This window comes from Eublepharis macularius, chromosome 14, assembly GCF_028583425.1.
Source record: "Eublepharis macularius isolate TG4126 chromosome 14, MPM_Emac_v1.0, whole genome shotgun sequence".
NCBI lineage: Eukaryota > Metazoa > Chordata > Lepidosauria > Squamata > Eublepharidae > Eublepharis > Eublepharis macularius.
Genome location: NC_072803.1, coordinates 55,790,326 through 55,814,507, shown reverse-complemented (window position 1 = coordinate 55,814,507; position 24,182 = coordinate 55,790,326). Strand labels below are relative to the sequence as shown.

General features: G+C 43.2%; 1 protein-coding gene across 2 annotated transcripts in view; it reads left to right on the top strand.

Annotated features, from left to right (window-relative positions):
* Positions 1–24,182, top strand: part of CDK5RAP2 (CDK5 regulatory subunit associated protein 2) — a 179,188-nt gene that overhangs the window by 15,848 nt on the left and 139,158 nt on the right. Inside the window, exons 4-9 of one of the 2 annotated variants that reach the window (XM_054998013.1) lie at positions 3,749–3,859; positions 14,027–14,103; positions 14,567–14,690; positions 17,741–17,895; positions 19,128–19,278; positions 22,200–22,253. In XM_054998013.1, coding sequence (XP_054853988.1) covers positions 3,749–3,859; positions 14,027–14,103; positions 14,567–14,690; positions 17,741–17,895; positions 19,128–19,278; positions 22,200–22,253 — 672 coding nt within the window. Of the gene's footprint in view, positions 1–3,748; positions 3,860–14,026; positions 14,104–14,566; positions 14,691–17,740; positions 17,896–19,127; positions 19,279–22,199; positions 22,254–24,182 lie in introns of those variants that run through there. The other variant, XM_054998011.1, reaches the window with a different exon arrangement.

The window sequence follows — 24,182 nt, the reverse complement described above, 5'->3', positions numbered from 1 at the left end:
ACTCTGCAGTTTCAAGCTATCAGGCTCTAGAGATGATGAGCTTATCTGCTCTCCTTCTCCGTTACCACACTTCAGATTGCAGGCATGGCATGTTTCCTGAGAGTGGGCTTAGACCATTCAAAACATAAGCAAGTAGAAAAAATTAATTAAAAATTACACATGGTTTGTTCAAGCATCCATGCTGAGCTCAGGCACACAGCAAAGGTGAAAACATGCCAGCCTTTTTTTGCATGGATGATTTTTGCTGCTTTTGGCCCCATACCTCTTCGGGTTTTCTTCTAAATTCTGGATGATTAACTCCTTCTTCAGATTTCAATATGGCATTTCAAGGGTTCTCTTCCGAATTTTCTCTCCACGAAAAAGTGCAGACAGAAAACTTAGAAGAGAACCCTTGAAACATCACGTTGAAATCTGAAGGGGAAGTTAGACGAAAAGTGGCAAAAATTGCCCATGCAAAAAATGCTGCAGTCTCCTTTTCCTACACTTGATACTTATCCTAAATAATGTTTAAATTGGGCAGGCCAATATTACGTGAAGTTGCATTTTAAAGTCCAGTTTTACCTTAGTTCTCTATGTTGGGATTTCTCCCTATTGTCTCTTGCCTAGCGGGCAAGATTGAATCCTTAGGTAAAAATGTCGGTTTGTGCGTCTCCAAAAAGCTTCTCCAGATGGAAGAGAGCTTCTTCTCTGTGTCTAAAGAAAGTACAGTCTTCCCTAGAGAGGGGTTTACTTCTAGCCCAGTGTTTCCCAACCAGGGTTCCGTGGAACCCTGGGGTTCCCCAGGACATCATCGGGCTCCCATGAGAAATAATGGAATAAACGAATAAATAATTTGAAATAACATGAAAAATTCCAAATATATATACTCAAAAGTCACACTGAAATGCTTTTTTAAAAGACAAAGCTTTATGCCTTCAAAATGTGCAATATAACTCTTTTAGATAAGACAATCTACAGTATTTAGCAAATGATAATTCCAGTGTATAGCGCACACATATACAATGTACTATATTTATTGTTTAAATGAGACTAATTTTGCCCACAATTAATATGCTATAATGTATAAGATGATATTGCAATACTGCATAGGTCAAAGTTATATAGTTTATATCCAGATATTCCTGCAGTACTGTCGTGACAGTATGAGATTGTTTGTTTGTGTCTAAATTATTTTATTGTTTATAGTAAAATTTGTGTTTTCTATTTTCAGCATGTACTTTTTCTTGAGTTTCAGATGGTATAAACTAAGTTAATGTGTTAAGGTAGTATCAGATACAGCAGTTTGTATCTTTCATGTGAATTCTCTGTCTTTCGAGTATCTATATTGGGAAATTTGTTTATAGAAGTCACTAATATTTTAAGCTTCCATAAATACTCTGGATAGTAGAATGTTATATTAACCAACTTCTAAATAATGCATTTTATCTAGTTAAAGTAGCAAAATAAATACAGGTTGATAAAGTAAATATTTCATATATTGAGTTTCCCCAGCATTTCTGGGTTTTTTACCCCCTGGGAAAAGGGTTTTTTTCCCCCCATGGCTTCAAAATTTCCAGAAATTTTAATCTACTTATCAGGTCTGCATCCAGGCGTGGCTGCACCTGATGTACTAGTGCCTGTAGCGGGTCTTTGGGTGGTGCCTTTGACCTCCTTAGGTTGAGGCCTCTTGGCTCCTGCCTTCCCACCACTTGTCAAAGGTTTATGGGCAGCGGCCTGCAGGCCCCAATTGGGCATTGGGTTTATGACTGGAGGGGGGTATATATCACCCTCGCTCTCTCTTGTCCATTCCTCCACCCTGCCTGCCTCTGACCGGCCCTCCATCTCCCTTCCTGGTCTGTCATACTCCCTCTCCTCCTCCTCCTCCTCTCCTTTACACGCTTGTACCAACTCCTCTGTCTCTCTCTCCCTCATGCCTCACTCTCCACCCCTGCTTGTGTGTGTGTTTCCCTTATATCCCTTCACCCATTCCCAGCTCCACCTGCCAGTCACGCCCCCAACACTCTAGCCAGGGCCTTGGCTGGCCCAGGCAGCCACACCTGTGGTTGCTCTGTTGGCTGCTCTGGGCAGCCCCACTTGTGCCTTCTTTGCTGGCTGCAGTGCTTCCTTTGCTGGTTGCCTCAGGCAGCCCCACCTGTGGTTGCTTTGCTCCCAGCACCTCCTGGTCTTTGCTAACCCCTTCTAGCCTGCCTGCCAGTTGGGGCATGGCCCGGTGCTGCCTTGGCTGCCTTTCCTCCACTGCTGGTAAGGTTGCTGGCTGGCTTGCTGCTGGCTGGCTGTCCCTGCCTCTTGTGCCTTCTCCCTCTGGTTGGGCCTCCTCCTGGTTACCCTCACTCTCTCCGCCTGGGATCCCAGCCTCCCACTGGAGGGTGGGGTTGGCCGGCCTCCACCTGCCCCGTTTGACTCTCTGAGGCTTGGGTGTCTCTTTACTTCCCTCTGTTGCTGGCAAATTTGGGACCTGGTCTGTCAGTGCGGCTGAGTAGCTGCCTTCCTGGCTGACCCCAGCTGTTTCTCACAGCAAGTCCGGGGGTTGAGCCTCAGACCCCGGACACTACTTTTAACCTGAAGCTGCAAGATGGGAAGGAGTTTTAATTTTTTTACTCTGTAACTCTTACTGTCTTTTCGTTCTTTCAGAACTATGCTGCGTTCATTGTGGTTTAACAGGTTTTTTTTCTTGGTAGGGAGAGCTGGGAATTGTAGTTCTGTTTGTTGTAGGGCAGAGAGTAAAGATCTAACAGAGATCTCCCATATTAACGTATCACATTTCTATTTTGCTGTTCTTCTAGCTAGTTCTCCCTTCCCCCATTTTACACTTTCAAGGTAGATGATGTTGAGAGGGAGTTGACTGGCTCAGCATCACCCAGTGAGTTTTATGGCTGAGCAGGTATTTGAACCTCTGTCATTCAAATATACAACATTGACCCATTCAATATACAAATCTGCCATGTAGCCCCCTCCATTCATGATCTTTTTCAGGGATCCTTCTTTGAGTAGAAGGAATGTCTGCTGCTCCTTTTTGGCTAATATGTCAAGGGATTCCTGAGAAACAGGGAATTCTTTTTTGATTCTGTCAAAAAGTTAAGATATCAATCAGAACTTCCTACCCATGGATAATTTAACCAATAAACTCTTTCCTTAAGATCCCAGGGCATTTTTGCAAGCAGCCCTTTTTGGTGTAGGGTGCAGAGGAAGTAATGGGTATCAGCTCCCTCAAGCTGGACACTTGGCAGACCATGACTTATGTATTCTGAGCCTCTTCTTCTCCCCCTCCCACATCTGGGATGTTCATGTGCTTAGTTCATTTCTGTGTAAAAAAAGGTGCAGAATTATTGAATTCAATGGCCTTTTCAGTTGTACCCTGATAGTATTTAAGCTTTTTAAGAAAGTCATAGTACATATATTTTATATAAATTAAATGTAAACATGGTGATATATTAATCTTGGGCCTCAGCGTAGTCTGTAGTGAAGAAGTTTCTCAACAGAAATATTTGCTTTGAGTTTTACTATTGTAGATACATTTAAAAATCTGTTTCAATTATGCAGACTTGCAAAGATCCGTATGTGCAAAAGGTTGTGGGGACAATTCGTCTCTCCTCCTCAGCCCCCTCAGTTCCCCCTCATACTGTTCTTGGGGGCTCCCATCCCCTGGGAACAGCAGGCAGAGAAACAACAGAATTTAGACGGGATCCAGTCTCATGCTGTTGTATTTGTTTCATGTATCTCTCACGTAATCTTTTCCCTTCTTCCACAGCAAATCACTGAGCTGCGAAAAGAGAACTTCAATCTGAAACTGCGCATATATTTTCTGGAAGAACGAATGCAGCAGAAATTTGATGGTCCAAGTGAAGAGATCTACCGAATTGTAGGTATTTGAAAACGTTCTGCCTCGCTTGCCCAAATGCAGACGTCCTGGCCCAACCGTGGGTTGGCTTTTGGGAGAGTGCTGTGGACTCGTGTGTTTCCTCCTCGCCACACATGTCATTTATGTCTCCTTCTGGCTTGATAGCAAACTGTAGTTAGTGTTGAATATCATATGCCTGGTTTGGGTGTGGTGGTAAACTGTGGATGCAATCCTACGGACACTTTCCCGGAAGAAAGCCCCATTGAATAACATGGAGCTGACTTCTGTATAGTCTTGTTTAGGATTGCTCCCTGTGGTTTCCTTGAACCAGACAGAGGAGGAAGGAATTAACGTATATAGAGGGAGGTGGGGAAGGCTTGGTGGTAACAGTGGAATGGGCCACCATGTTTTCTTCTACAAACGATTGCTTCTCTTGCTCACTTTGCTAGTTCCACACCTGCTTGAATGTGGATGTGGGAGGTTTCAGCAGATCTGCTTCATTATATTTCGGCTAAATAAATGTGCAGTAATGAGGGGTTTGCATGACCTTTATGTGATGTGTGGGATTAGTTTTTAAATGGTTCAATACTTAACATAAAACAATTGCCTTGTAGGATTTTTCCCCCTCAAAGCACTTTTTTCCTACTTAATCTAAATTGCATGTTCAGTCTTATTCTCTTATCAGTAAAACAAAGACTTTCAGAAATTACATTATAATCCTCTCACATCAAACTAACTGTGGCAGAAAGATGATTCATACTCATCTAAACTGGCTGCTTCTCTTGCACGAGTTTCTTTTTCCGCTTCGCTCTCTAAGGCCATATAGATTTATGAACAATTGAATATTTGAAAGGGTACTGTAAGTGTTGTGTCGGCGCATGCACACATTAAAATAATTCAGCCGCAATGTGTGCACATAGTATTAAAAAACCACAACAACACTTGAGCTGCCTGTTCCCAAGAGTGTGTGTGATTTATGCAGCCGCTAGTGCCTGACATAAAGAAACTGGTGTTATTTCCTGAGCCACACTGGCTCTGTTCTCATGCAACATCACACTGCTAATCGGTGCAACCTGAATAAGGTTGGGCTTCCATACTCTTTCTTCCCCTCCTATACTCCGGTGAATTCCCTTTTGCGATTTTTCATTCCAGCCAAACCAGCAAATTATGAGTTGCATTTGTTCTCCAAACCTGAATTGGAAGTGTTGGGGTTTAAAGTTGCAGAGTTTAATATTAGCGCCATAGAAATAAATAGATAGAGTCCTGTGTTGTTTTAGGTCTAGAAAAATACTTTTACTACATATCAGGGAAAAGGGTACATTTGGCTAGAAAATAAAGAATAGCTAACTATCTACATCTTGATGATTAACTGGAACAGGGTAGAGTGAGACAGTGACTGAGAGTGGGAGAGGCTGAGACTGAACAGATAGCAATAAAACCTTAATATATGTTGCTAATTAATTGCTCCCCAATAAACTGGTTCATCCAATAGACAGTCCTAGATCCCTTAATTAAGCATAATACTTCCCCCTACTCTGGCAGGAACTTTCACTCCAGGCCTAAGCGGTTCTATGCTAACTAGCTATCTGACTAAACAAACTGAACAACAATTTAACTATTTCATGACTCAACCTAGGACACTGTCTAAAATCTCAACAGGAAGCAACGGTCAAACTGTTTTTCCAGTTTGGCTTGGATGGCAAGCATAAACCATAGTATGATTAGGGTCTAAACCGTGGTTTGTTCTTCCAGTTAATAGGTGAACCAGGACTTTAGAGATGTTTGTTAGCTTTTGTTTACTGTCCTCTCAACACTCTGTTTCAGAAGATCATTCCTGCCTCCATGATGCAATAAATTTGGGAGTTGTTATTATTTATTATTATTGCTTATTTATAGTCTGTCCTTCTCACTGAGACCGAAGGCAGATCACATGCTGCAAGTTAATAAAATATAATCAATAACTAGAACATTCTATAACTAGGATATTCATAGCAAAAATACAATAAAATACAAAAAGACAGATACAATACGATCAGCGGTTGGGACAGTCAGTGGAAAAACAATACAATAGGATATGGTAGCGGCAAAAAGTTGCATAATGCCAAAACGCATAGATGAAACCTTTTTGAATTAAAGCGTAAGTGATTAACATGAAGCAATTGCCACAGCTACAACTTGTCAATTCAGACATTGTGCAAAACCATAGTGTACAAACTACCTTTGAAACAGGGTTTCTGTTTGTGTTTTGCTGGCAGCTTGCAAACCATGGTTTGTCATTTCTGATATTGCACCAGATCCTAGTCAAGCTTTCCTGTAGGGTGCTTTGGCATGATTATTGAGTTGAGCCTATTGATAAAGATCAATATCTGTCCTAGATGATTGAATACTTGCTTTGATAGTATAGTATACCTCCTCAGACTCTTGTTTGCTAGTAAAATAATGAAGAGTCTCTTCTCTTGTTCTCTTGACAAGTTTTCCAAGAAGCATCTTACCTTGCAAATGGGAATCTGTCCATATAGTATTTGTGTAATGTAGTGCAGAAGTGATCGATCTGTTATTTAACACAATATGGAAGGTGCACTGCTTTGTAAACAAAAAAAGACATTTGCTGCTGCCATTATCTAAATACCCCTGTTTGGGAGGGAAGAGGAAAGGCACACCTCTTGCCCCACAATCCTGGAGCTGCCTTTTAGAAGTGGAGGAGGGACTCTGCCCCCCTCCCCTACTTGTGTCCCTTTCAGATATAGCTTTGTCACTCATGGGCAGGAATTGTAGATGGGCTTCCCTCCCTTCTGTGATACTTCTCAAGGACAACACTTTCCCTCATTAGGACAACTGTTTAATGAAAAATGGGCGGGGGGGGGGGGGACTCTGAAATGTATCTTAAACACATCCAAACTCTAGTAAAATCAAAGTGGGTGAAGGCCATGTTGAGCCACCATTGTGAGTTTTGACTCCCAAGTGGATTGATCCCGTACAATTGAACTCAATGGGGACCCAAAGTGGCTTACATAGTTCTCCTTCTCTCCATCTTATCCTCACAACAACCCTATATGGTAGATTAGGTTGAGTGTATGAGACTGGCCCAAGGTTACCCAACAAACTTCCATAGTAGAGTGGGGATTCGAACCTGAGTGTCTCTAACTGCTATACCTCTCTGGCCGACAGTATGAATTTGTGTCCAACTAAAGATAATCAAACATTTACTGATTGAACCTGTATCTATTATGCTGTCTTCAGCTGTTCATGCTAGAAATATGAGGAAGTGCCCTAGAAGCAGTCCTGTCCTAGTCTCACCTGTTTCCCCTCCCTCATTACAGCTGGAAATCTGCTTCTGATAGCAAAAAGATGGATCAGCATAAACCAACTATCTTTTTGTCATCTTTGAGTTTATATATAGTTCAAGTGAGCTGGTCCCATAAAAGTGAAGCAATTTAAAGTAAAAGGCAACTGCAAAAAATATAAAATAAAACATTTTAATCTAAGATACACTGGATAGATCTATGCCATGTAACAACGGGGTCATCTCTCCCATTTCATCTATGTGCACTTTTCTGCAATGACTCGTTCTGAAGAGTACGGTCATTGCTAAGTTGGAGAAGACAATACCATTACAGTTAACACTTGCAGATGAGTGCTCCAAATTGCATTTTGCAGTCTGAGCAAAGTACCCTCCAACATTCGAGAGAACAAATCACCCACTACGCAGGCAGTCCAAAGATCTAAAAACAAATTGGAAAGAGTTTCGCCCAGCTCATTAGCGAGCAAGGCAGTCTTGTACAACAGTCTATCTTGTTGTTGCTCCTAATGAATTCAGGGAGGGATCAGGGTGGTGGTGGGAGGTCTCTAAGCATTGGTTGGAGAGAACCATGAGTTATCTTCCAACTCCAATCCGCAGGTGGAAGTTGTGTGATAGTATGTCAGATATGAACCCAGTAACAGATCCTGCAGTTTCAGTACCTTCCTGCATATGATTTGGGTGGAAGTGGCTGAGATTGCATTGGCTTTGTATTTTTTGTCACTGTTACATGCAGACATTTGTAGATGACAGATTTAGTGTTGCGAAGTATGTCAGAGCATTGATGAAGCTGACAACGAAGAAGGATGAGATCTTAGCAAGGTTAATGAGCATCAAGTTTTATACATTCTCACTGACAGACTAGAGCACATTTGATGTTAAGCAAACTTGTAAAGAAGGCTGCAGACACTCTTGTTAGACTTTATTTTCATGCACACTTAACAGAGTAGACAAGTAGCTATTCCAGTGGAAAAACACGAGGGTACAAATAAAAGCACAACCTGGAATTTACGAGCAATGAAGTCAGAATTAGAGCAACGTGCTCTTTTTAGGTTGTCTCTACCTCCCAGTCCTTCAGTGATCAATCCTGTGCTTTTCTACAGTGAATGGTTGGAGACATAGGTACAATCTTAGGTACATCGTAGATACAATCAATAACCGTTTATCTTTAATGTGACACAAGTGTTACATTATTTGGACCAAGAGTTGTGTGTGCTTTTCTAAATTCATATACCTCAGAATTAAAATCAGTGATGGAAGTCCAAAATGGCAACCGTTGTTACTTTGATTTTACTAGACTTTGAATTTTTTTAGATACATTTGAGACTTAGGCAATTTTGTATAGGCTTAAAAAAACAAATTAATTTTATTTCATCTTCTACAGAGAATTGAATGGCAGCTAAATATTTATTTAATATAGTTCTATACTCCACCATCAGTAAAATTCTTGAAGTGCTTTCCGCATAGCAAAAGACTCCAGTAAAATTAATGAATTGCAATAAAATCAAGTATAATGAAGAAGGGCATTCGGGTCAGAGTAAAATGCTACAGTGATAGTAAAACAGTTACAATGATTGTAAAATAATGTTCAGCCATTATAAAACAAATGCAGCAAATAAGGACACAGACACACATAATGACAAACCACTTAACAATATGTGTACCAACCATTAGCAAATCGTAAATGTCTGGGCAAACCCAGACATTCACTTGGAGCCAAAAAACATCAGGTTTGGTGCCAGGTTGAGGGTTACACTAACAGTATTCTGCTGGAGCCACCACAACATGCCCTGTGCTTAGAGTCCTCCCACCTCCATTCTGAAGGTGGGGCATGTGGAATAGGGCCTCATACAATAAGGATCATATGTATTATTATCAGGGCTTTTTTCCTGGGAAAAGAAGTGGTGGAACTCAGTGGGTTGCCCTCGGAGAAAATGGCCACATGGCTGATGGCCCCGCCCCCTGATCTCCAGACAGAGGGGAGTTGAGATTGTGGAGGGCAGTCTAAACTCCCCTCTGTCTGGAGATCAGGGGGCGGGGCCATCAGCCATGTGGCCATTTTCAAGAGGTTCCGGAACTCCGTTCCACTGCATTCCCGCTGAAAAAAAGCCCTGATTATTATATGGAAAAGTAAGGGGTGCAGTTCTGGGGCCAAAATCAAACCATTTGCTTTGTGGCTTCAGTTTTTAGGTCACACTACAGTGTCACGGAATGTTGCTCTCTGTCTTGTATTTGTATGCACAAAGGATAGTCGAACTGCAGTTCAATTTTTCCCCCTGTCCTTTGGTGGAATAATTATTTTTAAGACGACAGCCATTCTGTTTAGCCGCCCAGCATCCTATTTATGTCTTTCCTCAATTTTCTATCCTTTTTCCAGCTTAAGCTCCCTAAGCAAGCAACAATAGCCCATTTCAGGCTATTTTACCAGTTTCCTGGGGAGGAAAAAATCCTTAGGTATCAAAACCAATAAGCGAATGTTATCTGTGTTTTATGAAATGTTATTAAGTATACAAGACACAGGAAAGGTATCCAAAATGGGGGAGAGGGGAACTGATTCAGGAAACTGGAATAGATATAACAGAATCTGTGTAGGCCTCTCTTTATAAACAAGAGATTAAGCACTCAATGGCTGCTGCTTTTTGAGAGTACCTTTTTAAAGTATTGTATAGATGGTATCTTCCTCCTAGAAAATTGTGATAAAATGAAGTTAAAGGGGATAGACGCCTTCTGAAAATGTGGCAGTAATCATGCCAGTAACTTGGATATGGATGTCTGGTCATAACAAGTGTGGTTGTTATGAGGACTCAGAAGGGGTACATTTAAAAATAAGCTACAAGGGGGGATAGTTAAACCAGTTGTTTCGACTAGAACGTTGCTAGCATACACATGGAAAAGTAAGGAACGGCCCTCAGTTGAGGATTGCTTAAGACAAAGTAGTTCACACGACTAAATTTATTTATTTATTTTTAATAGATTTTTATTAGTTTTCTCATATAGGAGTAGGGGAGGACAAGGGAAAAGGCAGGGAGGGAATATCCAATATATATCATAGAGTCTGCTCAAGTTAGAATTCTACTTATCTATGTCCTTTCATCATAACATTTCATCGAACATTTAACTGTGATTATTAATAATACATTATAGTAGTGTCTTCATATAGTTAATACATTCAAGTCACTATATTTGTTTTTTATCCATTCATAAAATGGTGTCCATGGGGCTGCAAAATCTTCTTCTATTTGTCCTTTCATTAATGAAGTTAGTTTGTCCATTTCTGCATTTCCATTATCTTTACTATCAATTCTTCTTCTCGGGGTATTATCGCTCTTTTCCAGAAGGATGCCAGTAGAGTTTTTGCTGCCATTACTCCATGGATTATAAAATATTTCTGATCTTTTCCAATTTCTTCTGGTACACAATTTAACAAAAATATCTCAGGTTTAAAAGGGATCGTACATTGTAAAATGTGTTGTAACAGGTTATGCATCATTATCCAGAATTTGTGGACTTCTTTACATGTCCACCACATTTCCAACACTTGTTTGGCAGACATGACTAAATTTAAATGTGTATTCAAATTTCAAGACAGAAGACAGGGAGTCAACAAGTTAAAGCCCTTTGTTAGACTTGTAAAGTGGTGGAATACCAGATATATTGAAAATGTTTCATTTCAAAGCTGGACCTTTTAAGGCTTTCCAGTTGTTTTGTGTATTTTTTTCTTTAAGTATTTAGCATTACCTTGGAATGTGTAAATTGCATTTTACAGAATAAAAATTATTTAAAAGAAGACTTAAAAGAAGACGTGTAGTACTAAAAGCCCCATATTCTGGGCTTTTATTCTTGAGATTCCTGTCTAGTGTCTTCTCTAATCTTAAGAATAGGCCTGTTGGATCTGCCCAAATCTCCATCTAGTCCAACATCACCTTCTCTAACAGAGGCCAGTCAGATGGTTCTAGGAAGCTGTTATGCACACTTCAGTTTTTCAGTGAAGGTTTCAACATCATGGTAGGATGTAAGTTGTTTTGTAGGAACCAGAAGGTGATCTTTTTATTACACACTTACTGGTAACACCCTGGTGTGCAGGATAGGTAAAGGTAAAGGTAGTCCCCTGTGCAAGCACCGAGTCATTACTGACCCATGGGTGGACGTCGCATCACGACGTTTTCTTGGCAGACTTTTTGTTATGGGGTGCTTTGCCATTGCCTTCCCCAGTCATCTACACTTTACCCCCAGGAAACTGGGTCCTCATTTTACCGACCTCGGAAGGATGGAAGGCTGAGTCAACTTTGAGCTGGTTACCTGAACCCAGCTTCCGCCAGGATCGAACTCAGGTCGTGAGCAGAGCTCGGACTGCAGTACTGCAGCTTACCACTCTGTGCCACGGGGCTCTGTGCCTCGGGGTTCTTCTGGTGTGCAGGATAGCAGAGAATAATACATATCAGACAGCTCACAGTTAAACCAATGTCCGGGGATGGCCTCCCAATGCCTCTGGACTCCTGAACCCACCCAGCCCCTGCTCACAGCAACATTTACCAGCCGTGGTGGCAGCCATCCCAGCAAGAGGGCAACGGCTGCCTGAGGGGAGACGGGCCTGGCACGCTGCGCCCTGCAGCCGAGCCGAGACAAAGAGACAGAGGGGTAGCCGCCACTATGATCTCAACGAAGACGAGCACCAGAAGCAGCCAAGAACGATGCGCCACTCCTGGCGAAGCTCCAGGGAGGAGCCAAACGTGCAGTGCCCGTTGGCCAGGGCAGGCTGCATGCCCCTGGACTTGGCTGACGTAGCCCAAAGGATCGCCCGGAAGGCAGGCCCACAGGCCGGGGTAGAGGCAGTCCTGCCCCCCGTAGGAAAATGATTCGCCCTCCCCGCAACCACCCAGGGAGGCGGGGGACCCCGATAGGACCCAGCAAGGGCAGTCAAGTGGCAGGACCTATGCTAACCGGGAGTGGGGCATGGGAGTTTGGCCATGCCTGGCCTAGGTAGTGGGAATCACCTTGAGGACAGGGCACAGTGAAAGGGAGCAGAGGCGGACAGGGAAGGAGGGATAAAAGGAGGGCTCCAAAACCAGGCCAGGGAGGAGAGCAGAGGTCTGGTCCTGAGGTGAAGGGTCAGCCTCTGAGGTGGAGCACAGCAGCCTGGTAGAGAGAACTCAAGGCGTCCACCCTTTCTGAGGACTTTGGGGAAGCCCTCGCCTGACAGGCCCGGGGTTCAAGGGACCGACAAGGCAGTCCCAGCCAGGATGCCAGGATGGCAGGGCGAGAGACAGAGGGACTTGACAATGAAAGTCTGTATTTCTATTTCAGGTATCTACTGGATCAGACGCAAAGGCCATGTAGCCCAGCATTGTGTTTCCATCCCAACAATAGGCAGTGAGATGCCCCTGGGAAGCACTGAGTAGGACATGAAAGTGATCCCTCCCCCCGCCCCCTGCCCCCCATCCCCTAGCAACGGGTATTCGTTGCCATACTGAACTTGAACCTGCAGGTTCCATTTATCAGGTGTAACTATTAGATGTTGATAGACCTTTCCACAAAATCTAGGAGGTTTTGGGGGGGGGGGGAGACTTACACTATTTGCAGTCACAGAGTTTCACTGTGTGTGTCAAGAAGAGAGACTGTGTTGGTCTGAGCTGCAGTGCATGATTTTCATGAGAGTATATCTTCATCCTAGTATTGCATGGAAGAGTCCAGGACTGACTTGTGCCCCAGGAATTCCCCCATCTGCTCATGGGTTCACATCTATGTAGAGCAGAGGTACTCACTATGCAGCTTGCGGAAAGCCACATGCACAGTTACCCTCAACCAAAAGAACCACATTTGCTTCTAAACCTTGCAGGTGGTCTTCTCCTTGGGGAGGGTCGCAGCATTACCTGCGAGCCTCCCCAAAGGAAGGCCTCCCCAAAGGAAGATTTCTCCTGTAAATCTTCTTCACTTTGACGTTTAGCAGGTGACTCCTGGATGCAGAGCTTTTTCTATGGTGGCCCCTAAACCCTGGAGCTTCCTTCCTATGGAGATGTGCCTGATATCACACAACTGTTATAATTTAAGTGCCACTCTAATCCTCTTCTTTCCCCCGCTCATATTCATAACAATAGCTAATTTTATGGTCTTTTGGAAACAGAGTTTGATGCTGGATTTTAATATTTGGCTTGATACATTTTATTGATGTGTTCTTCATTCTGCCTTTAACAGCATAAGCTTCCTTGAAGAATCTTTAAAGTCAAAGATATGGTATAAATATCCCAGAAATTTTTTTGTATCCATTGGGTCCATTTATTAACAGTACTTACAGGGAAACTTCGCCATAAAGTCACTTGTTTGAAATACCTTTTCTAGTTCTCTATTCCAGTGTGCAGGAGTGGTGAAATGAAACATAAACCTGGGAAATGCAATGAAGCCAGTGTGATGTGATGGTTAAAATGGGTTTTAAACACTGGGAATAACTTAAGTTCAAATCCTCTCTTATGTGAAATTCACTGGGAGACTTTGGGCCAGTATTTTAGCATGACCTATTGCAAGGATAGCATGGAAGAGGGAAGAGCGACATATTCCACTGCAAGTTACTTGGAGGAAAGGCAGGATTATAATGTACTAAGTAAAAAAAAAGTCTGAAAACTGTTTTGTATTTGCCATGGTTGTCTCATTTTGTAGCATTGTGTGTGTATGCGTGTGCAGAAGAATTAGATGCAATCGTGTAAATTTGCCTTTAGCAATGCTGAACAGCCTTAATGTTTTTATCCTTTAGCCTTTTCATTCCCAGTTGCTGAACGTAATTAGATATTGAAGTTACAAACTGCCAATTTGGGCAGCGGGTGGGTAAGGGATGATGCTTCGGGGCACGGCTGCCTTTCTGACTTGAGTGAGACGTTACTCTCTTCTCTTTCTGTTAGAATATTGAACTCAAAGTTGAATTGGAGAGCCTGAAACGAGAGCTGCAGGAGCGGGAACGATTGCTCATCAAGGCTTCGTAAGTATCGCCTGAGTATCATTTTTGTTATAGTCTTCCTTTAAATCTTGAATGCTCCATCAGCAATAGCTGTTGTTTCCCAAGTTTCTGTCCTTGGAGGGTCAGCTGATGAGGTCTACAACTCCTCCCAGATGGTATGTCTGATCAGGTTTTTGTAACAGGATAATTAATGGGCTGCAGAAATACGGACCTCCTTGCAACATTGGCCTTGTAATCTCTGTCCAAATGCTGAAAACTTGATTTGGCACCTGCTCATTAGCAGGTCTGCTTGCAAGTAACCCACTCTACCCTCTGCTTGATGTGAACCGCTGAAGGGCAGCCCTGCAAGAAATTTCTGCCTACCGCGCAAGGTTGTTTGAAGAATGTCTGAGAGATTGTATGTGAAGTACTTTGAGATACTCAAAAACATTAGGATAATGTTTTTTCTCTTCATTTCTGCTGGGGGGGTGCTTTGTCTTTGTAGAAAAGCAGTGGAAAGCTTGGCTCAGGGTGGTGATGCTGAAATCCAGCGGGTGCAGGAGGAAGCTCGTAAGAAGGTCCAACAAGTAGAAGAACACTTGACAAGCAGAATAAACCTTTTGCAAGAGGCAAGTCCTTAAATTACATTGTGTATGATGCAAATCAGTTAGCGACTGTTTCTTAAGTTACACTTCTCTGTCTCGTCCGACGTGGGCGTGACTTGGAGAGAGAGAGAAGAGAGCCCCTCTTGTCTGTAAACAATGTGAAAAGTGGTCCTTGTTTTTTGTATTGGCAAAATCCAGCCTATTTGCATCCCTTTGAGACAAGGGAAAACATGAAAGCATCGTGTGTGAAAACCCAAGCTCTGAGAGACATCTTGATGCTTTTGTAGATGCATTTTTGTGTATGACAGATGGGGTCCGGTGAAAAACTGTAGTGACAGAGGGAGGCTTGAACTCACAGAAACCCATCCTTGGCATGCTTGCTGCCCCCTGCCCTATTCCTCCACAGCCATTCCGAATGTTGAGCACGCATGGTGGTGGCTGAGGTATCCTTCCGTCTGGTGGAAGTGAGTTGGCAGCAGCAGCAACTGCAGAAGGGGAGGAGGCAGCACCTCCTGTGTTGGCGCTGAAAGTTGTGTTTGTCCTGAGAAAACTACTGTGTGCAGTCGTGGCGCTGAAGATGGCTCTCTACTGGCACCTCCAGTCTTCAGCATTATGCCCGCTGTGACTGTCCTCCTCAAGACTCCACTGCCCTCAGCAGTGCCTTCTTTCCGCTCCTGAGGGGAAAGATGATGACAGTGGCTGGCTCATCCCCCTCGCCCTTCACTGTTTGCCTACACTTTTCTGGCTCGACTCCCACTCCTCTAACATCTGCTCCATGAGGTCAGAGAGGTAGATTTAGCCAGGCCAGCAGCAGTGTGTTGTGTGCACAAACGTAGATAATGCTCCTTAGTTTGTGTGTGTTTGGGGGATTTTAACTCCCCCTCTATTTTTAAAAATGTTCAAATTTTTCTGCAAACCAGGGGATTACCCAAGTCTGTAGAAAAGGCAGTAGTGTAAGTGGACCCGATTTGTAGGATTAAGGATTCGCAGATCGGGCCACTTGGCTATTATGATATTTACATGTGGGGACCTGCAAGAATTTGTGGGGGCGGGATCTCATTTTGCCCTCCCACATCATGTTCTCTCCCCCTTCTCTGTCCCCCATAGCCTCTTCCCCTTTCCTGTTTCCTTCTCTCCTTCCCACTCACTTTTGTCTGCTCCCTGTCTTCGCTTCCGCCGCCCCCCAGCAGTCTCTCCCCTACAGCCAAGTTGTGTGGTGCTGGCTGTGCCGGGCCAAGCTACATGGTGGGGCACCTGCAAGGACTTGCGGGGATTCTTCACTTTCCCCTGTGTCTTCTTCCCCCCACTATTTCCTCTTTCTCTCCACCTGGCAGCCTCCATATGCTCACCTTTCCCTATGTCCTTCTCTCCTTCAAACTCACTAAACTACTTACCTTTTATTTACCCTCCATCTTCATCTATTTTTCTTAAATTACTTTGTTTATGGACTTCCTTTCTGTACAATGGAGACTCGAGGCAGCTTATATCGTTCTCTTTGCCTCCATATTATCTTCACAACAAACCTGAGAGGTAGGTTAGGCTGAGTGTGTGTGACTGGATCAAAGTCACCCAGTGAGCTTCCAAAGCAGAGTGGTGATTTGAAATTGGCTGTCCCAGATTCTACTCTGAAACTCTAACCACTACACTACGCTGGCTTTTGAACAGCAGCAAACAGCCAGGCCTGGGTGAGTCATGCAACTCATGTTGTATCAAGTTGCCCAGTGGTTCTGGGCCTGACCCCACTGATCCTTGAAGGTCAAAACAGTCCTGAATAGGGCCCTGTCCCCCCCTTTTTATGGACAGCATCCAAGCCTAGAATACTAGCTAACCTTTTACGGTTGCCTACTGAAGGCATCTGGTTAAAACGATAGGCACTCCTTTTATCATTTTGGGGTTTCTTAAGCCCTCAAATGTATTGTTTTTAGATTTCAGATTTTTCTGCAAATTTAGGGAATTTTCCAGGTGTGTAGGAAGATCAGTCTTGTCCATTCATGGCTCCAGTCTCCAGATTTAAGTATCCTCAGATCAGGACCACTTGGCTATTAGCATATAAGATGTCCTTCATTATTGGAAATTTAGGGTCACTTAGAATAATGACGCATAAAAACTTAGGAAATAAGAATCAGTCTAGCAGCACTCTAAATTAAAATAATTAAATGCACAGTAAAAACTGAGCAAAATTTGTTTATTTGTTTATTTCATTTATACCTTGCCTTTCATTCCAATGATGACCCAAAGCAGTTAACATTGTTCTCCTCTCCATTTTATCCTCACTACAATCTTGTGAGGTAGGTCAGGTTGAGCATATATGACTGGCCCAAGGTCACTCAGTGAGCTGCCGTGGCAGAGTGGGGATTTGAACCTGTGTCTCCCAGATCTTAGTTTGATACTCTAACCACCACACCACACTGGCAAAGAATGGTGGAAAATATTTGGCAAAAGATGATGACCCTGTGAAAAACTAACAATGAATTGCTCTCCATGCATCTTCTGGTAGCCCATTCTGTACAACTGTAACTTCTTCCAAGAAGGCCTTTGCCTTAGATTTCTGATCTGTTGAAATGTGGGCCCAATCAGCAGGGGCAGTCTTTCAAGTATGTTGTCTTAAATGGTGAAAGAGAGACTTGGGTACATAAAAGCAAGAACTAGACCTTTGAATTCAGCCTGGTAGAAAATTGGGAGTCAGTGAAGCTGTTGTTCAGGGATTGTCATTCTGTGGAGGAAGGACCTTTGGAGCATATACTTCTTCCTCTCCATGTGTGTGTAAAGCAGTGGGTGAGCCAGCCACCCCACCTGTGGGCCTGGATACATAAATGCTCATTTCTGGCAACCTCTCCCATTCTGCTTTTAATTAGGTTGTTGGATTAAACAAATTAGGTCCACATATGCAGCAGTGTACACAGAGGAGACTCCGAAGTATGCCCATTTTCTTCTCCACTGAATAGCAATCCTTGGCCTATTGAGTGTGTGAACCATCAAAAGATGGTGGTTGCGGCAATGATGCTTGGAGAAATATTGACTGTATTTCTGGTCTGAACACTTTGTTCATCATGAGTCTTTGCTTTTGAATACAGGATCTTAAAACTGCGCATGAAGAACTAGAAAAAGCACTTGCGACGACAGAGCGGGAGAGAGTTCTAAGACTGGCTGCTGATCATCAGCTCTCTTTGATTACAAATATCCCGCCCAAGGATCTGGAAATGGTGGCAGCACTTGAAGAAAAAGACAGGTTAGATCTTTAGGCCTGATAAGCAATGCTTTAACTGGTGACTTGTTCAGGGCCTGCGAGGAATCATGTTTGTAGTGTGGGCATCTTGGAAATCTTGCCCCCCTCCCCGAAACCATTCTTCCAGGATTCTAAAAGCGCTTAGGGCTTAAACAAATCTCCCCTCATGTGCCTCCTTGAGTAGAGTAAGAGTAAGTCTTTGTTTCCACCTTGAGAAGAATATGTCCAGCCCCCTCCCACCAGAGAGAGAAAAATCCAGTGAATCTATGACTTTCAAATCAGGCAACAGCAAGGAATCCAGTCCACTCACTGGGCAGCAGGATCCAGTCACAATGCCAGAGCAAGCAGGATCCAGTCTCCATGCCAGAGCAAATTGGAGGCTGACTGAGGCAAGCCTCTTAATTTAACTCCTTGCAGCAGTTTCAAAAAGGCACTTTCCTTCTTGAGAGTTCCATTGGCTAGGGAAGGAGAGCTGCTGCAAGGATTGGACACTCACACTCTCCCCTCCCTTCCCCTCCCTTCCCTTCTGCCTCTGACTCACTCCCCCTTCCTTCTCCTCCCTCCTGTCTGGTTTTTAGGAGGGAAGCAGTGTTTTTTGCTGTTTCTTATCAAAGGAATAGCGCTGTCACACTTACTGAAGTTTACCGAAATTTACCAAATAAATTCGGTAATCTTAAATTTGGTATTGCCGAATTAATTCGGTAATACAGATTTAAGCTCAATAATACTGAATGTTACTGAAAAATTCAGTATTTTTGCCGAATTTCGACCCTGAATTGCACATCCCTATGAGGAATACCATAGTATGAATTATCTTGATCTTGGTCCCAAGTAACACATTCTTAAGCATCTTTTCTAGTTCCTTCATGGCTGCCCTTCCAAGTCTTAATCTCCTTCTGATTTCTGGGTTGCAGGCAGGGGTGTATCTGCATATAAGGGTGGAGAGAGAAAGGGAAACAGGTCAGGCTTTTATTATATGGACAAGGTGTTTAAATAAGGATCGTAGTTAAATGTCCTGATGTGAAAGTTGCTTATTTGCTTAATATGTATGGTGTGTACTGGGGGAGCAGAACAATTAAGATTTTTTTCTTCCCATTAGACCAGTTGTTATTTGTTGTGGAGAAGGGGATGAAATTAAAAAAGTCCCCATAATCAAGGTGTTACATTTGGACATTGTTTCACTCCACTCCAAGTTTCCTGACCTGTGTTGTAATATTTCAATTTTGTAATTTTAGGTGTATAGAGCAGCTGAGACTATCACTAGAAAAAAAAGAAGGTCTCATCCAGCACCTGGAAGAGTCCAAGGCCCAGAGTGGATTTTCCGAGGAGAATTTATCAGCAGAGAAAACCCAAGCTTTGATGGATGAAAAAGAGAGAGAGTTGGGGGTGAGAAAACTCTCCGAAGAACAGAAACACTTAGCATCTGTTCATTACAAGATTGTATGGCCTCTTGAGCTGAAACATAAATCTGACTGTGACCTGATACTTACTTATACTAGTAGTAGAGCACATGGAGAATGCTGTGAGTTCAGTCCCTGGCATCTCCTCTTACAGATTTTGGGTGGAGATGCCAGGGACTGTGCTGACAAAGATCTGTTTTCGCTTGAGACCCTGGAGAGCAGAAGCCAGAGTAGACAATGCCGAGGTAGATAGTCTAGTGGCCTCACTCTGTATAACTTTATTGATTTCACTTTATAGAAATTTTGATTGGCTATTAACGTGTTTTACCAGACTATCACTTTATACTAATATCTGTAAATTTTCCCTTAAAATTTTCACTCATGACCTTCCTTATCTGATCAAACCTCTGAAATCATCCATTATTTGCAATTGTTCAGAGCTCATACTTCAAAGTTTTGTGAATAGATTTACTCCTAAGCCTTTTATCTCTTTTTTCCTGCACAGATTTATACTTGAAAGCTTCATGATGGAATTCATTCTCTGCCTTAACTCTTCCTCTCCCCGCTTGTAATCTTTCCTTTTAAGCAGGATCTCCACATATCTGAAGAAGTGATCTGCGACTCACAAAAGCTTGTATTTAAATAACTGTTGTTTGTCTTTAAGATGCCATTGGACTTTTGTTTTATTTTGCTACAATAGACTAACAGCTTCCACTTTGCAATGACTTGGTCTAAGGCTGCTTCATATGTTCTCCTGTCCTCAGCCATGCTTCCATCTTGATTTCTGCAGATCACCCACACATTGATTGAAGCTGTCTTTTTCAACCATCCAGTCACAGGGTTTAGTTTCTCAGGTTTTTTAAACTGAAGTAAATTTTGCAGTAATTTTAAAATCCTTGGCCATGTTAAGTATTGCTTACGCTTGGCCATGTGCAGTCTTACCTCATGCATGTTGCTCTGCTCAGCATTCAGAGAATCACCCATCTACTTAAGCGAGAAGCAAAGAAAGCATGTAGTGCAATTACTGCCTATGATGACTTTTTAGTTCCTATCTTTTCCTGGGTTTCTGTCATAGGTAGGGAATAGAGATGGGCACAAAACGAACCATGGAACAAAATTCTGAACGGAACGGCTGGTTCATTTTCAAAGAAACGCGTTCCGTGAGTCCATGTTTTTACGGAACAAACGACTTTTCCTACTGTTCTGTTCCGTTCTGTTGCTGGTTCAGGAAGCCAGACACTTTGCGCCATTCAGTCCCTCGCCCAGGCAACGGTGGCAGTCTTTTGGTTGCCCCCAATCTGAGGCCTCCACGCTTGATTGGCAGCTGTCCTTGCAAACTAGAGAGCTCCCGCTCTGTCCTATCCAGCCAGGAAAAGGGCCAGCCCCTCAAAGTAGCTGCCAGCAGACACTCAAGTTTTTAGTACTGTGAGGAGAAAAATGACAGGAAGGAAGGGACCCATGGATCATGCCTTTCCTGGGATTCAATCTCTCTGAAACTTGGGGGGTCTTTAGAGGACAGAGAGGATTATGTTCCCTGCAATCTTGGTGGGTATTGGACATTGGGAAAGTCAGTTTGTAGCCCCTCAAAGTAGCTTCCAGCAGACAGTCCAGTTTTTGCCACTGCGAAGAGAAAATGATAGGAAAGGGAGGGACCCATGGATCATGCCTTTCCCGGGGTTCAATCTCTGAAACTTGGGAGGTCTTTAGAGGACAGTGAGGACTATATCCCCTGAAAATCTGGTGGGTATTGGACATTGGGAAAGTCTTGTTTAGTTTGGCTGTGAGCGTGAAGGTGCCCGTTCTGGGCTACCTCAAACCAGTTCAGAACTGGCTTAAGTTTGGCTAATTCGTGGTTCGTGTTCCATGAAAATGAACGAACCATGAACCACGCAGTTCATTTTTTCCCTGTTCTGTGCCCATGTCTAGTAGAGAACCTTTTCATCTCTGCCCAGCTTCCTGCTTTTCCACTCTGAGCGTCTGCATACAAATAGACAGCAAATTGTGGGTGGGTGAGTGGGATGTGATTGGGAAATTCTTCTGATTCAGATGTCCCCCTTCAGGATAGTATAGTCTCTTAAGGGCGCAAGCATGTTGTTTCTTCCATCCTTTGTTTTTCCTGCCGTTTCCTTTCTTCCTAGAGCATGCCAGAGGAGTAGAATCATAGGGTTGGAAGGTACCTCCAGGGTCATCTAGTCCAACCCCCGGCACAAGGCAGAAAATTCACAAATACCTCCCCCCCACACCCAGTGACCCTTACTCCATGTCTAGAAGATGGCATGGCAACGTCAGGATCCCTAAGCAAACTGGAGTAGATGTGTTAGTCTACTATAGCAAAATAAAACAGAAGTCCAGCGGCACCTTAAAGACTCAGAACATTGATTTCAGCATGAGTTTTGAGAGTCAGGGCTCCCTTTTTCAGAGCATGCTCAGTCTCCAGCAGTCTGGTTTTGTGTGTGTGTGTTTTTATTTACAAAATACTGTTTTACTGCATTGCTGAAGAGACGATGCCTTACCTTGTCCTTGGTCGCTTCCTTTTGCTCGTCTGCTGATCACGGATTTTATAGATGAGCACCTGTTTGGAGGAGTGATTGTGGGAACTCACAAGGAATTGTGAGAAATTGTACAGTAGAGCAAGGATTCTTCCTTCCTTTTTTCTTACTATGAATTCATCTTTGGATGGGGATTGACCTTGGCCAAATTTTACTCTGTGTTCATCACCACATCACCTCCTATAGTTGCTTTAGCATGGGCACAAACACCAGATAGCTATGTTCTAATATAGAACCTTGAGTTTTGGCCTTTTTAAAAAGGGTTTAGTGTATCTCTTTTTTTGCTGTCATATTGAATCAGAATTGTCTGGTTAATAATTTCTCCTGGAATAAAAGTATGATGGTTCTGTTCTTGCAGGCCCTCAGAACAGAGTTCCGAAATGAGAAGAATGACTTTGAAAAACAAATTCAGGTAATTTTGAATATTTTGTCTCTATTTGATGAAATCCTGTAAAATTATGAGCAGATTCTGTTTATTAGTTCAGATCAAGATGCAACAAAAGACCATCTTTTGCAGGAGCTGAATATATATAAAATCTTTTTAAAAATGTGTTTTCTTATTCCTTGGCAGCTGAGTTGCCTGGCTTTGCTCAGATCCGCTCCTGATTCAGATTTAGTTTCCTTTTCCACTTTCAGACTGTTTCACTTTCAAATTGTTTTACTTCCTTAGTGGATTTTAATCTCATTTTCAGCAGTTGAGCTCAAAGCAGTTTTAATTCTTTTTATCCCTTCTCTTTTAATCGTTCCTAATACTTTTGCCCTGTGACTCATACACATTACTAAAATATCTGTCCGCCATCATCTTGTAACCAGTTAAAGAAGATCTACATTGATGCCCTCTGGTGTTCCTTTCACCCACTGAACATCAAGTTAACCAGTGTTTTTCTTGGATTTATATTGTACAAAATGCTGACTAGGGCTGATCCAAACATTACAATCACCCATGGTTTATACCCTCTAGTTTGATTACCCCTCCCCCAATACTGGTGATGCTTCAGTGCAGGTGGTTCAGTAACAACAACAACAAACAACATCATTCGATTTATACACTGCCCTTCAGGACAACAAATGACCACTCAGAGCGGTTTGCAAAGTGTGGGTGTGTTGTTATTATCCTCACAACTATCACCCAATGAGGTGGCTGGGCCTGAGAGAACTCCGAGAGAGCTGTGACTGACCCAAGGTTACCCAGCTGGCTTCAAGCAGAGGAATGGGGAATCAAACCCGCCTCTCCAGATTAGAGTCCTTCCGCTCATAACCACTACACCAAACTGGTGCCAACCTGGGATTACAGAGAAGGATTTTAGCTGGTTTGTTAACTGCAGTTTCTTGCTATGTGGCTCTTTTATTTTACTTTGTTTATATTCTGCTGTTCTCTGCAATGGGGACCCAAAGTGGCTTACAGTGTTCTCCCCTTCTCTATTTTATTCTCACAACTGCCGTGTAAAATAGGTAAGGTCAAACATGTGTGACTGGCCAAAGGACACTTAGCAAATTCCATGACAGAATGAGATTCGAACATGGGTCTCCCAGATCCTAGTCCAACAAACCTCAGTTTGATGATAGTACCATCTGGGTCTCCCAGATCCTAGTCCAACAAACCTCAGTTTCATGGTAGTACCATCCTTTGAAGCCACAGAGACAGCAGGATAGGGAGGATGTTTTTCTTGCTAGAATGTAGAAGAAAGAAGCACAATACAGGATTTCTTACTTCTCTCTTAGACTACTTGGAGTTTGTTGAACAATCCACGTTTTATTGTGAATCCGTTTCAAAGGTTTTGAGAGGCCTGGGCTGCTTCCAGTTTGGATTTCACGAACCACCAGCAGAAAGCTCTGATAGTCCCTGTGGCGGAATGGGCGCTGGCTCTCAGTCCGGGCAACTGAGCCACCGTCAATGGCCTGCTAGCCCCGCTATCTGCCTCCCACCGTCTGTGGTGGGCGTGGATCACACTCTTCGTCGCTGCCACCACTCACTTTGTACACCGCCTGACTGAGGGGCAGTGAGACCCCTCTGGCTGAATTTCCTTACTGGGAAATGAATTACCCAATCTTTGGTTGGGCCCTGGAGAATTGGCAACCCACCAAGGTCTGGCCTGATCCGTTTCTCCCGGGCTCCCTCCCTTCCTGTAGCGTGCCAAGTGGGGGAGGTTACGTAGCCAGAGCACCACAAGGTTCTTTATATTCAAAAAAGTATAATTTAATAACTATATACAGAGCACTATATACAAGCAGGTAAAGGCACCACACATAGGGGTAGACCCCCCGGTTCAGAACTCATAGGGCAGAAAATCCAACTGAAGAGAACCGCCGTCTGCTTTCCCTACCACACTGTTCCCTGCTC